At 57.5% G+C, this 13972-nt stretch overlaps 1 protein-coding gene across 1 annotated transcript in view; it reads right to left on the bottom strand.

Moving 5' to 3' along the window:
• The window catches only part of MX1 (MX dynamin like GTPase 1), a 28440-nt gene extending 23196 nt beyond the window's left edge, over positions 1-5244 (bottom strand). The window contains exons 1-3 of the mRNA XM_025462039.3: positions 5125-5244; positions 1247-1336; positions 145-265 (exon numbers count right to left, since the gene is read on the bottom strand). Of these exons, the coding sequence (XP_025317824.1) occupies positions 145-243 (99 nt within the window). The 5' untranslated portion in view covers positions 244-265; positions 1247-1336; positions 5125-5244. The remainder of the gene's footprint in view (positions 1-144; positions 266-1246; positions 1337-5124) is intronic.
• Between the last annotated feature and the right edge of the window lie 8728 nt (positions 5245-13972).

Below are 13972 nucleotides of genomic sequence, written 5' to 3'. Positions count from 1 at the left end.
ACAGGCAAGCAGGGCAGGAGGGATAAGGAAGCAGCATCTGACATGGGGTGGGGGCAGCAGGGAGGAAGCACGGTCTACATGGACAGTCCTCACACAGACACGGCTCATGTCCACACAGATAGACTTTTTCAGATAGCAACTTACTATTCCCTGATTTTTCTCTGCCTTATCAGTAAGTCCGTTTAGTAACACATGATTGGGTACAGGATTCGAGTCAGTGATTTTTCCTTGTGAATTAACCATCTTCTTCCTTTATCAATGCAGCCTAAAACCAAAGCACATCAGAATTAAGACAGTTCAGAAGCTGAGCCACCGTCAGTCACAGAAACACGCCTACCGCAAGACACAGCGGGGACCCACCCTGGGCTCCTTAACTCTTTAGGAAAAGAGTTAAGGAAAAGAAATGACAACAAGGAGCCGAAGGATGAATGGAGACAGACCTGCCTCCCAGCCCAGCCCTCTTCAGGAATGTGCTCCAGAGCCCAAACTTCCAACTACATACTTCCTGTTACAATTTGAGGTCAAACATCAAAAATCTTTTCGCCATAAATTTAAATTGTGGCAAAGAATAAAATTACTGTTGCGCTTTTGAAATTCACATGTAAAAGTAAAATTATTACAGAACCTCTTCCAATGTAGCTGCAGGAATCTGAATATTATGGGAATTTGTTTTTGTTTTGTTTTGTTTTGTTTTATGTTTATTTTATTTTATTTTTTTATTATGGGAATTTGATACCCAAAATTATGGTTGAAAAAAATACCTGACCTTTAGGTTCTTTTACTTTGTTCCTCTTGCTCTAGACTTCATATTTTTATTCCATTTCCCCCATACAAGTGTATCTTACTGCCTTTTACTTTATTTTTCCCAGTTTTATTGAGGCATAACTGACATCCATCACTGCATAAGTGTGAGGCGTACAGCATGATGGTTTGATTTATACATTTTGTGTATTTTGAACCTATTTTGATTACCACCATAGGTTCCACTAACACTCACCTTCTCCTATATATACAATATAGATACAGTATCATTTTCTTTTGAAAGAAGTTAATTAACCACTTTAGCATACTCATCTGCATCCAAAAAACATATACATACATATTTGAAATTCATTTTTCATAATTTCGGGGACCACAAGTCTCTAAATATTAAATTTTACACATCTAATAATCTCGGGTAAAAGATCGTGAGAATTTTTCCGTAACTTGAAATAAATGTTATGAAAATTATAAAGCACGTACTTACCTCCAACACAACTTCCTTTTAACTTGACGACGTAGCGCTGACTAGCTGGACTGAATCACAGAGCCGTTCTCTCACGCCCGGTGACCACACCTGGGTGAATAAATGTGAGCGCACATCAATGGAAAGTCCCACTGCTGAGAACGGTGTGCAGGGGATGTGCGTTGAAGCGAGGTCATGGTTCTCAGAATCCTTTTGGTAAATCTTAGATATCTTAGTTCTAAGATAGATGGACAAGGCACAGAGCCTTGCTATAAATTTACTGCCTGACTCCATGATTTTTTTTTTTTTTTGATGCTCTCTATGCTTCTTTTCACAAGACCCTCCCCCAAGAGCTATGCAATCTTCCTTTAATATCGGGGCAGTTGAGGGGTGACTGGATGGTGCAGTCAGTTGGGAAACCAACTCCTAGCTTCCGCTTGAGTTGTGATCTCAAGATTGTGGGATTGAGCCCCGAGTCGGGCTCCATGCTCAGTGTGTGGGGTCTGCTCTTCCCTCTGTCCCTCCTGCTCATGCTCTCTCTCTCAAATAAATAAATAAATCTTTATAAACAAACAAACAAATATTGGGGCATTTGAAAGAGCCAGGTTAAAAAAAAGGGTGAGGGGAGAGAGGGATGTATTCTTTTTTTTTTTTTTTTTGATGTATTCCTTTTAACGCAAGTGGGAGAAAGGTTTTCTGAAAGGCAATCGATTGTAACGACTACTTACAGAATACGGAAATTTGGAAATTTACTTCCTTAGCTCCCCTTCCTTCCCCTCTATGCTTTTGGAATTGCTCTGTGCTCAAGGGGTCCCAGACTGGAGCTCCAAGTTGAAGACCACAGCTGCCTCAGTTGGCCTTAACGCATCCAGTCAGGACATCCATGGTCCCCAGGGCTTGTACCTCCATGACCACAGGTTCAGATTCGGTCAACACAGGATTTTGTGAAAATTTCAGGAGCAGGGTGATCTCCGTCATTAAAGCCCATTTCTTTTTTTTTTCTTTTCTTTTTTTTTTTTTAAGATTTTATCCATTTATTCATGAGAGACAGAGAGAGAGAGACAGAGACACAGGCAGAGGGAGAAGCGGGCTCCCCTCAGGGAACCTGATGTGGGACTTGATCCCAGGACCTTGGGACCCACTGAGCCACCCAGGTGCCCCAATTAAAGCTCATTTCTTACTCATCCATTACACTCAGCACCCCACGGCAGCTGTCAAACTCAACTGAATGCATTCACTAGTTCCAGCCTTGGTGGAGTCAAACTCCCAGCCCCAAACCGCTTATAAAATGTCTAACCCAGGGTAGGCCGGGTGGCTCAGCGGTTTAGTGCTGCCTTCGGCCCAGGGTGTGATCCTGGAGTCCCGGGATCAAGTCGCACATCGGGCTCCCTGCCTGGAGCCTGCTTCTCCCTCTGCCTGTGTCTCTGTCCCTCTCCCCCCTCTCTCTTTCTCTCTGTGTCCCTCATGAATAAATAAAATCTTAACAAAACAAAAATAAAAAATAAAATGTCTAATCCCTATCGCATGTTTATAGACAAGACTGCGAGGAGTACTGAAGTAGGTGCACACCACCCCCAAGCCTCCATCCTCACCCATCTTGCTCAACCCCAGCAGCCAGGACGGACGGCCTCTTCTCTCACTGCCAAAGTTTGGGGCAGGGGTGGGGGAGACTACCCAGGGCAGGTCTGTGAACACTCAGGGCCCTGCTGTCCGCCGAGGCAGCTGTCCAGCTGCCCCTTGAACGTTTGATTTCAGAGGGTGGAAGTTTGCCAGTGGCTTCCAGACCCAGACACCATCCAGCAGCAGGATCACTGGGCAGTCTCCGCACTGGGGGGTGGAGGTGGCATTCAACGGGTGCCAAGTGGGTTGCCACCCTTGTGGGAAAGCCTCCTCAACCCAGACTCCATAGAGATCTCCCGACCCCTCATAAGCACCACCAACCAGTGCGCATCCTGCCAAATGACCGATTCAAAGTCCACAACGTGCCCAACAAAAATTAAGTCCAGTTTTAAAAATAATCCTCGCAGAACTTAAATTTACCTTTTTCTCTTGAAATCCCCTGATGTTTAAATTTTTTATGGTGTACTTTAGACCTAATGCTCTCCACTTAAAGCTCAGTGCTGGGAGGTGAAGGGAGGGGGTGTTAGAATGGGAGGGAAGCCAGGATGGAAATGGGGGGAAGGGACGCCCGCATGACAGGGGCTCCTGGCCATCCCGGCCAGCAGCTTGGATCCAAAGTGGAAAAAAAGAAAATGAGGGATGCCCGGGTGGCTCAGCAGTTGAGCATCTGCCTTCAGCCTAGGGCGTGATCCTGGAGACCCGGGATCGAGTCCCACATCGGGCTCCCTGCATGGAGCCTGCTTCTCCCTCTGCCTGTCTCTGCCTCTCTCTGTGTGTGTCTTTCATGAATAAATAAATAAATAAATAAATCTTTTTAAAAAATTTTTTTAAAAAAATGACACAGGGCTCCTGGGTGGCTCGGCGGTTTAGCACCTGCCTTTGGCCCAGGGCATGATCCTGGAGTCCCAGGATCGAGTCCCGCGTGGGGCCCCCTGCATGGAGCCTGCTTCTCCCTCTGCCTGTCTCTGCCTCTCTCTGTCTCTCATGAATAAATAAAATATTAAAAAAAAATGACACAGCTAGACATTTCAGGAGCCGCCTGGGACTGACAGCTGCGGGTCAGAATCACTTGACAAAACCCGATTTAAAATTTAACCAAATTCCTAGAATCCCACGGGCACAGCTCAGCGGTCACCAGGGGTGGACAGAGCGCAGGTGTCAGAGCCTGGTTCCCTAGGTCAGCCCCCGGGACCGTCTCACCTCCCTCCATCCCTGGGGACTAGCGTGTTCGCGGCCCATTCCTGGGCAGGGGTCCCTCCCCAGACGCCTGGGTCCCCCCGGGGGGGGGGGGGGGCGGGGGGCGGGCCTGGCACCTGCCGCTCCTTCCCGCTGGGCGGCTCGGGACTCGGCGCGCCCCCTAGCGGGGACCCTCCGCTCCACCCTCCGCGTCCGCAGCGGCTCCCGCGGACCCCGCGTCTACGCAGTCCCAACCGTGCGCCCGCCGGGCTTGCGCTCCCCGACAGTGGGAAAAGTGACAAAGTCAAAACGTCCCCGGAGCAATGGGGAGGCCGGAAGGGGCCTGTAACATTCCTCCTCAATCCCACCGAGGACCCTCCGCGGCGGGCCTCCGCGGAGAAAGAGGCAATAGTACGTCTCCCACCGACATCCGCCCCTCCTGCACCCCGGCCCACGAGAAGCCGCCATCACCCCGAACCCTTGCATTGCTCTCGGGTGGACTAATGGTCAAAACAGCCCCTCCCCACCCCCTTCCAGCCCTTGGTTGGGCGGACTGCTCTTACGCTTTTGCCAAGACCTTGCGTGTCCGGGATTGCGCATCTCGGCTATTCCCGAACAAACCCACTTCGGCGGGCGAAAGAACTCACTGCTTTATTTTTCGGGTCAACAGCAGGAAATACAAAAGGGCCCGAGGGGTGGTCCACCCTGGAGGTGGCCGTGGAGGCCCCGCCGCGGTGGATGTGAAACTTTCTCAGTGCGCATCCCCTGAAAGACCCCCCCCCCACCTGGCCGCCACCCCCTCCGCCTGCCCACCTTCCCCAGCAGAAGAGCCCGCAGGGTTGAGGGGGGCGCTGCTCCTGATGAGTCATCAGAGCCTCAGCAGCCTGTTGGCCCGAAGAGAACCAGGCACGCCAGAGCGCAGCATCCCCATCCCCATCCCCATCATCACCAGGGCCAGCCGCTACAATCTCCCATCCCGCATCTCTCCCCAACCGCCCCCCCCCCCGCGCCCGCCGCCCCGGAGAGCTGGTCTCTGCAGCCAGCACCCCCCCACCCCCACCAGCCCGATGGAAGATGCTGGGACCCAGGAGCGCGACACTCACCTGTCCCCGCGCAGCCGCGAGGGCCACCGGCTGCCCCTCGGCTTTTATGCAGCGCCAGGCGCCGCCCCTCGCGGTCCGCCCGCCCCCGCAGCCGCCGCGGCGGAGAAATGAAACTCTGCTGGACGCCAGGGAGGGGGCTCCGGCGGCGCAGAAACGAAACCGGGCACCCCGCCCCCCTCCACCTCCTCTCTGCCGCTGCGCCCTGGGGAGCCCATCGCGGGGAGGGGGGGGGGGCGCAGGCCCCTGGGAATAGCACAGGATTGCCAATCACAAGCAAGCTATGGCAAAACCACAGGCAAGCCCAACACACAGAAGGGAGGAACGTTATTTTATGGAGAAGATGGAGGAAATGGGGGGTGGGGATGTTGAACAAAAGTCTATTGGAGAGAAGCGAGCATGGGGGTTTCCCGTTGGCTGAGATGCACGGGTGGCCGATTTCTGGTCCCAGGTGCGGCGCGCACACTTCCCTGTTGGGCCCTAACTGATGGTTCTCCCCTGTCGTGAGTCTGCGCTGGATCTCAGTCTGCCTGGCCTGTCACTGACACCCAGTGGCGCCACCCTCCCCACTTAGCATCCCGCTTCCACTCCAGTGAGCTGCTCTTTATTAATTTTCACCAGATCCTCATCCTCTGCCTCCTTGTCCACGTCAGGTCCTCTGGGGAGTTGGGCGCATCTGATTTCTCCAGGATGGAGATGGAGGTGGGGGAGGTGGAGGCAGAGAGCAAGCAGGCCCAAGAGTGGCCCTCCCTGGGCGGGGAGTCACATTTCCTCTTGGAAGGCCTCTCCATTCTCCTTAGCTCGGCTCGGAGTCCCAGACAAGAGGCTCCCCGAAGGCTGTGATGGGAAAGGGCCACCCCAGTCTGCTGGAAGACCCCAGAACCCACCTCAGCTCCAAGCCCCCCAGGGTCAGGGAAAAGCCCAGATGGAAACAAAGGTAGTATGGCCCACCCCAGAGAAGGGGAGGAGGCCCCACAGTTCGACTCTCTGGTTGAACTCTGCTCTGCAGTATCCACTGCGGGGGTCTGGGCAGCCCAGCCAGGAGGGGGGCAGAAGGGGGGACACAGGCTCTCCCCATCATCAGGGAGGACTTTTGGTCTGGCCACTCACTCCTGTGAGCCTCAGTTACTCTCTGGTCAGGAGGAAGAATGACACCAATTCCTGATGGGCTGTGAGCAGGATGGAGGAAAGGTGCCCACGGGTACACGGGAAAGTGTGGGTGCGCGTGCAGAGATAGGACGCAGAACTCCGAGGAATCATGGTCCTTTTGCAAACCCAGGAGGCTCTCCCCAACCGCTCAAGTTGAGGAATGACATCACAAAGTGCTCTGGGGCAAAAGTGACAGCCAGGTGGAACCAGTCAATGCCCGGGCCAGGACTAGGGGAAGGTGGCTGATAGGTCTGGTGTGCCAAATTTAAAAGGCACTGCTCGATGGCTGGCTATGTGGCGCCTCCCTCTCCTGATGCCAGGGACTCCTGGTGTGAGATTTTAGTACCTTCCTGTTTCTAATCTGCTCATTATAGGAAGCTCCCTGAAGGGCCCAGGGGCTTGTGAGGGGGTATAATTCAGAAATAACACAATAAAAAAAAAAAAGAAGAAATAACACAATAATAAGTCCTAGGTCCTGAGTAAGGCCGTGCCACACGCCAGCCCCAGAGAGTAAGTCACCCACACGGCCCTCCTATGACACGAGGAAGGCCATCACTCCCAGTTTATGCATGAGATGGGGAGACCACGGAATGAGGTCCCTGCTGGGTCCCAGGGCTAGGAAGGGGCCAGCACGCAGGAGAGCTCAGACTGCCACCCCAAGTTTATTCCTCAGCTCTGGAGCATCTTCCCTTTGCTCCTCCACAGGCTCACAGTCTTCCACCCGAATTACTGACGATTTCTTCTCTAGAAAAAAAAAAAAAAAACCCTCACTGATGACTGTGTATTCTATCAAGTAAGTGTCAAACTCTTAGCCTTTGAGAACTGTCTTTCCGGCTCCACACCCCACTCAGACATCCCTGAATGCAGCCCACGGTACTGTTGCCTGTCCTTCCCCCCAGGCTCCCAGAGACACCCTCTCCTCCCCCGCCAAGTCCCAACTGTGATGCTCCCTGTCTATGCAGCCACCCTTGGGAGCTCCTTCCAAGCCTGGGTCATGCCTCTTCCAGCCCATCAGCCCATCTTAGCTCAGTCTTAGATGTTGTTGCTCTCAGGTGGATGTTGGGTGGTGGGCGGGAGGGATGCGGTTATCACCTACCTCCACGGGGCTGACACGTCCACAAAGGCAAGCCTGCATCCCTCCAGTGCCTACCACCTACCAACAGCAGGTGCTCCATAAGCATGGGCTGAGTTTAATGGACTGAGGTGCCCAGCCCCCTCCCCCTGGGCCACCAGGGCCAGCGGGCACTGCCCTCTTACTGTTGTTTCCTGTGTGCATTAAAAGACATCTGGCAAAAACCCACGGAGAAGCACATTAGTAGACAATCACCCTGCTGCCAGTACGCAGGTGCCCAGGACACCCCAGGTGTCTCTGGTCCTTGTCCAGCCCTCTCTTCACCAGACAGCCCTGGCCCTGACCTGCTGCGGACAGCTGTGCTGGTGTTAATGGATGGAAAGCCATGCCTGGGAAGCTTCGGGGGTCGCTCCCTACCTCCTCCAAGCCAGTGGAATTTCCCAACCGCCCCCCTCCGTGGAAATGGACAGCACCCGGCTTATGTGCTGTAGGGAGTGGGAGTGTGTGGGGTGTTCCCAACTGCTTAGCTTGGCGCGCCAGCCGTGCCCGTGCCCGTGCCCAGCCTCCCCTGGCTCAGCCCTGCTCCCACTGCTTATTGCTCACTACACACAACTCCTCCAGCTACTCCTCCAGCTCGGGGTGGGGGTGCTCCTCCTCCTCCCCCTGCACGCTGGGCTCCTTCCCAGCTCACAGCCTCCAGCCACCTTTCCCAGACCCAGGGGGCGCTTCCTGAGAGCCCCAGGTTCCCTCCCATTCCCACCCGCGGACCGTGGCCTCATCGCTCGGCCTCGACCTCCGTGAAGGCCCGTCGAGCCCCCAGCTTGCCCCAGGGCCGCAGCAGGCCGGTGCAGCTGCGGCAGCACTTGGGTCTAGCACAGCGCGTGGCGCAGAGTATTTCAATACACGTTTCTAGGAGGAGCGCCTGAATGGGGAGTGGGAGGGCTGGCTGTGACCCTCAGGCGACCCCGGGGGCTTTACCCTCAGCACCTCCTCCCGGATTTCCTTTCCCGGTCACCTCGGTTCAGTTTCAGTTTCTTTTTCCCTAGGTTCCCAGAAAGGAAAGTCACGAGAGCGGAAGGAGGGGGCGACGCCGAGGAGGAGGAAGGGGAGGCACCGGGATGGGGAAGGAGCCGAGCTGAGGAGGGAGGGGGCGGCCCTGGGAGGAACGGGGGCGGGGCCTGGAGGAGAGGGGGCGGGTTCAGGGGCATGGGACGGGGCCTGGAGACGGGTGGGGCCAGAGGTGGATGGGGCGGCCCTGGGAGGAACGGGGGCGGGGCTCGGGGCATGGGGCGGGCCTGGATGAGAGAGGTGGAGCCAGAGGTGGATGGGGCGGCCCTGGGAGGAGGAGGGGAGGGGCCTGGAGGGGAGGGGGCGGGGCCGCGGAAGGGGCGAAGCCGCAGAGGGGGCGGGGCCAGAGGAGGAGGGGCGGGTTCGGGGGCATGGGGCGGGACCGCAGGAGAGGGGGCGGGGCCAGAGGAGGAGGGGCGGCCGTGGGAGGGCCGGGGGCGGGGCCGCAGGAGAGGGGGGCGGGGCCAGAGGAGGAGGGGCGGCCGTGGGAGGGCCGGGGGCGGGGCCGCAGGAGAGGGGGCGGGGCCAGAGGAGGAGGGGCGGCCGTGGGAGGGCCGGGGGCGGGGCCGCAGGAGAGGGGGCGGGGCCAGAGGAGGAGGGGCGGCCGTGGGAGGGCCGGGGGCGGGGCCGCAGGAGAGGGGGCGGGGCCAGAGGAGGAGGGGCGGCCGTGGGAGGGCCGGGGGCGGGGCCGCAGGAGAGGGGGCGGGGCCAGAGGAGGAGGGGCGGCCTGGGAGGGACGGGGGCGGGGCCGCAGGAGAGGGGGCGGGGCCAGAGGGGGAGGGGCGGCCGTGGGAGGGACGGGGGCGGGGCCGCAGGAGAGGGGGCGGGGCCAGAGGGGAGGGGCGGCCGTGGGAGGGCCGGGGGCGGGGCCGCAGGAGAGGGGGCGGGGCCAGAGGGGGAGGGGCGGCCGTGGGAGGGCCGGGGGCGGGGCCGCAGGAGAGGGGGCGGGGCCAGAGGTGGAGGGGCGGCCTGGGAGGGACGGGGGCGGGGCCGCAGGAGAGGGGGCGGGGCCAGAGGGGGAGGGGCGGCCGTGGGAGGGACGGGGGCGGGGCCGCAGGAGAGGGGGCGGGGCCAGAGGGGGAGGGGCGGCCGTGGGAGGGACGGGGGCGGGGCCGCAGGAGAGGGGGCGGGGCCAGAGGGGGAGGGGCGGCCGTGGGAGGGACGGGGGCGGGGCCGGGGAGGCCCTCCGGCCTGGGCACCTCCCGGAGGTCCAGCGCAGCCTGGACGCGGTTCTGCCGGTGCGGGCGCCGGGGAGGGGGAGGGGGCGGCCCTGGAAGGAGGAGGGGAGGGGCCTGGAGGGGAGGGGCGGGTTCGGGGGCATGGGGCGGGGCCGCAGTAGAAGGGGCGGGGCCAGAGGAGGGGCGGCCCTGGGAGGACCGGGGGCGGGGCCGCAGGAGAGGGGGCGGGGCCTGGATGAGAGGGGGCGGGGTTGAGGGCATGGGGCGGGGCTGCAGGTGGAGGGGCGGGGCCTGGAGGGGCGGGTTCGGGGGCATGGGGCGGGGCCGCAGTAGAAGGGGCGGGGCCAGAGGAGGAGGGGCGGCCGTGGGAGGGCCGGGGGCGGGGCCGCAGGCGAGGGGGCGGGGCCAGAGGAGGGGCGGCCCTGGGAGGGGCGGGGGCGGGGGCGGCCCTCCAGCCCGGTTGCCTCCGGGAGGCGCCGCGCAGCCTGGACTCGGTTCCCCGGTGCCGGGAAGGGGTGGGAGCTCGAGGGGGCGCGCGGAGCGTCTGACGCCGCCTGGGCCGAGGGGCAGAGCAGTGCGCCCCCCCGCAGCGTCCCCTCTGTGCCGCCCGGGGCGCGAGGCCAGAGTACGGTGTCCCTTGCCCGGTTTTGTTTTCTCCTCCATAGATCCGGCCGCAGATTCGTGCTTCTCAAAGGAGGGACCAGCAGCATCGGCGTCACCCGGAAGCTTGCAGGAACTGCAGGGTCTGCACCCCAAGACCACTGAATCAATCTGCATTTTAAGGAGGTTCTCCAGGTGGTTCGTTTGCAATTCAAGCGTGAGAACCTGGTGCCTGCAAGACTGCTATTTATTTGGTGCTTAAGTGTAGGGTTCGGGGTTGCCTTCAAAGCCCCAGGCCCGACAGAGCAGATAAGCTACCAGAATGGTGAAGCTGAGCTGGTGGCCCTGGGCCCTGGGCTGGTGTCGCGGGGCCCACCCGACCTGCAGTGACGGAAGGCCCGTGGCCATCACAAGGTCTTTTTTCTGCGATAGGGCCTGGTGGTGGTTGCTTTGTGAAAGCTTGTTGTTCAGATAAGGGAGGCTGTTGCCCGGTGACCTGCCTTCCCAGGACCTTTCCCAAAGGGCTTCTGGGAATTGGTGCAATCCGTTCTTTTCACCAATTCTCAAATACCAAGCCAGTCAGTGGCATTCCTCCTCCACCTGCAACGGGGCTCAGTATTTCATACTATAGGAAGTGGGATGCTTGCTCGGGCAGCCTGTATATAGTGTAGGAAGTGGAGAGACCCGCACAAATACCTCTGTTAAAAATGCCATCCCTTGGCTGTGGAGCATTCATGCAATATTAACCCTGTCGGATTCTGGGCCAATTTCTGTGATCTCCAATATACCGAGAATCAGTCAAATAGGAGGTGGAGACTCAGAGAGGGGGACTCCTTTGCCTGAAATCAGACAGCTAGTGAGAAACTGAGACTCCTTTCCATGCTTTCACAGGCCAGCCTGCTTTCTGGGTTGCCATTCCAAGCACCTGCCTGCCAGCCATTACTCATTGCTCCGAAAAACATGTCTAAAATGTCTGCGGTGTGAGAGGTACCATGATAGGAACAGGCTTCTGTGTTGAAAAGTTGTCTTCACGCTGCCTGTCATCACACTCGGGCAGCTTTAAGGAAAATTCAATCAATCCTATTTACAAAATGCCATCCTGATCCTGATAATCCTATAGACTTTTCATTTGGGCTGCCATGTTGTGGTATCGCCCCAACATGTGACCTTGCACAGAACTGATGTCTTTGGCCACGGCTACCGAGGGCCTGAGGCCTGTCTACAACAGCTGAGTGAGCTGGGAGCCTGTATCAGCTTCCTGCAGCTGCTGTAACAAATTGCCACTTACACAACAGACACTTACTCTCTTACGGTTCTGAGGCCAGAAGTCCAAGGTCAGTTTCCCATGGGGCTGAAGTCACAGTGTTGACGGGGCCATATTCCCTTTAGAGACTCTGGCCACAATACTTCTCCTTGCCCTGTCCCACTTGGAGAGCTGCATCCTTGCTTGCTTGGCTCATGGCCGCTTCCTCCTTCTCCAAAGCCAGCAGGGTAGCGTCTTCCGATGTGCTCCTTCTTTACGTTGACTTCTCTGTAGCCAGCTCTTGCTCCACTTCCCTCTCATGGGGACACCTGTGATGGCATCTAGAGGCCCACTGAGGTAATTGGGGGGCATCTCCCTATCTTTGGGAGCACAGATTCCAGAGTAACCAGAAAAGTGTCCCATTTAGGCAGGGAAAGCAAGGGGGTTTTATGAGAAAGAAGAAGAAAGTAATCACGTGATTTAGATAAGGAAGAAAAGAAACCTGTGAATTCAGTGCTAGCCAGCTGAGCTGCTTTTCATGACCAGCTAATCGATTCTTTTATTGGTGCTGTCAAACAAAACTATTCCTGGTATGCATTAGTTAACTCTTTGCTCATCATAGGGTTCATATCAGCAGTTTTGTGGTTGAATGCTAGTCTTTCTGGTGGATTTTATGAACAACTGCTTGCTGGATTCTGACCCAGTTCCAGCTCATTAGTTAGAAAGCAAAATGCAGCCTCAACATAGAATCTCTCTGTGCAGAGACTGTATCCAGTTCTGCTCACATTTGCAGGCGCCAGGGATTGGGGCCTGGCTGTCTGGGAGGCCGTTCTTCAGCTCACCACAGAAGCGAATCCTCCTCCAGCTGAGCCTCAAGCTGAGTGCAGGTGCCTGGCCCACAGCTGTACAGGCTCCATGAGACACCTGCCTCCACCACCACCCCCTTCCACCCCGCCCTGGGACCTAGAGGCACCTGCTGAGGAACACAGTAATTCCTGATCCAGAGAAACTGAGATAGGAAATTTTGGGGTTTAAACTTGGGATGGTTTTTTTAAAAGTTTTTATCTATTCATGAGAGAGAGAGGCAGAGACCCAGGCAGAGGAGAAGCAGGCTCTGCCCATGGAGCTCAATGCGGGACCTGACGCTGAACCCGAGGATCACCCCCTGCAAGCCGAAGCCACCCAAGCGCCCCAGGGGATAATTTGTTATGTAATAATAGATAACCAGCACAGCATGTCCCTGCGTGTGACAAAAGAGGCACGTAGGGCCTCAAGGAGTAGAAACTAGATGGGAAATCGCCTATTGATACCTTTACATGAATACCCTTGGGTCTCATCACTGTACCATTGACTGGACACCCCCACCCTCACCCCGTTGCGGCCCCGCAGGAGCAACTGCCACCCAGAGGAATAGCAGGAGGTGGACACACGGGGGCGTGGATCCATGCACAGTGGCCACCAGACTGCGATGGAAGCAGGTCTCACCAGCAGGGGCTGTTGTGCAGCACCCGGGCCAGAGGAGAAGGGAGGGTCCCACAGGGTAAGGGAAGCTGTGGCAGACTAAATATACTCACACAGCACCCAGATGGGCTGTAAACCCAGGGCTGTCACGGCAACCTGCCTGAGAAACCAACCTGTTCTCTGCAGTAACCAGTCCAGGTGAGCCAGCCAGATGGCAGGATGTCCCCCCTGCTAGCCACCAACAATCCGGAAAGTTAAACAATTATCCCTACAATGGTTAGCCCCAGATGAACAGTGTTTGCCTAATAACAGATTCCCTAATTTTTTCTCCCTGTTCCTGATTCTGGGCCAACCAGAGAAAGCCAAATGTGTACCCCTGACCAGCCACGTGGGATGTCTGCTTCTCATTAGCGGCCCACAGCTTCCTGGGGCCAAGCCCCTTCCGGGCACAGCTGGGGACCGTCCGAGGTTCCCACCGTGAAGCTTTGCCACTGCTCTCCCTGCCCGGGGGGCTCTGCCAAAACCTAAGTGATGGTGGCTCCCCTCTGTGCCACAGTCTGCTTGTTCCCGTGTGGGTGGCCTTCGTTCTGCACTTGTTAGGAGCAAAAGCACAGCCCCACAGTAACCCTGGAGGAGGAAACCGTCGTGGGCATGCGTGTGCCAGCGTGTGTGCATGTGCGTGTGTGTGAGGGAGCCAGCCTGGGATAAAGCAGGGAAAGCAGGGAACGCTCCCGTGCTTCGTTCAAGGAGTATGATCCCGGTGGAAGTAGGGACGGGTATGTAGGGACATCCAAATCCTGCCTCCCCTGCCTTTCGTCTGCTCTGCTGGACCACAGTGAGGTGGGGGGCCCTGGGCCTCACCTGCCCCCCACCGCCGATCTGGGGGGAAGTGAGCTACCCAGCAACTGAGCGGGGCTCCCGGTAGCCTCCCTGCAAATCCTCTGTACTCTGTCTTTCCTCACCTGCTGGGTGGGCGCAGAGGATCTGGAGGGGGCTCGAAGGCCCGGTGATGGTGGGGCCCCAGGGACCGTGTGGCTCAGAACCCTGCCAGTCGGCGTGGATGTCCGTGATGAGTGGGGA

Source organism: Canis lupus, chromosome 31 (genome assembly GCF_003254725.2).
Source record: "Canis lupus dingo isolate Sandy chromosome 31, ASM325472v2, whole genome shotgun sequence".
Taxonomy (NCBI): domain Eukaryota; kingdom Metazoa; phylum Chordata; class Mammalia; order Carnivora; family Canidae; genus Canis; species Canis lupus.
This window is presented reverse-complemented; position numbering and strand designations above follow the sequence as displayed.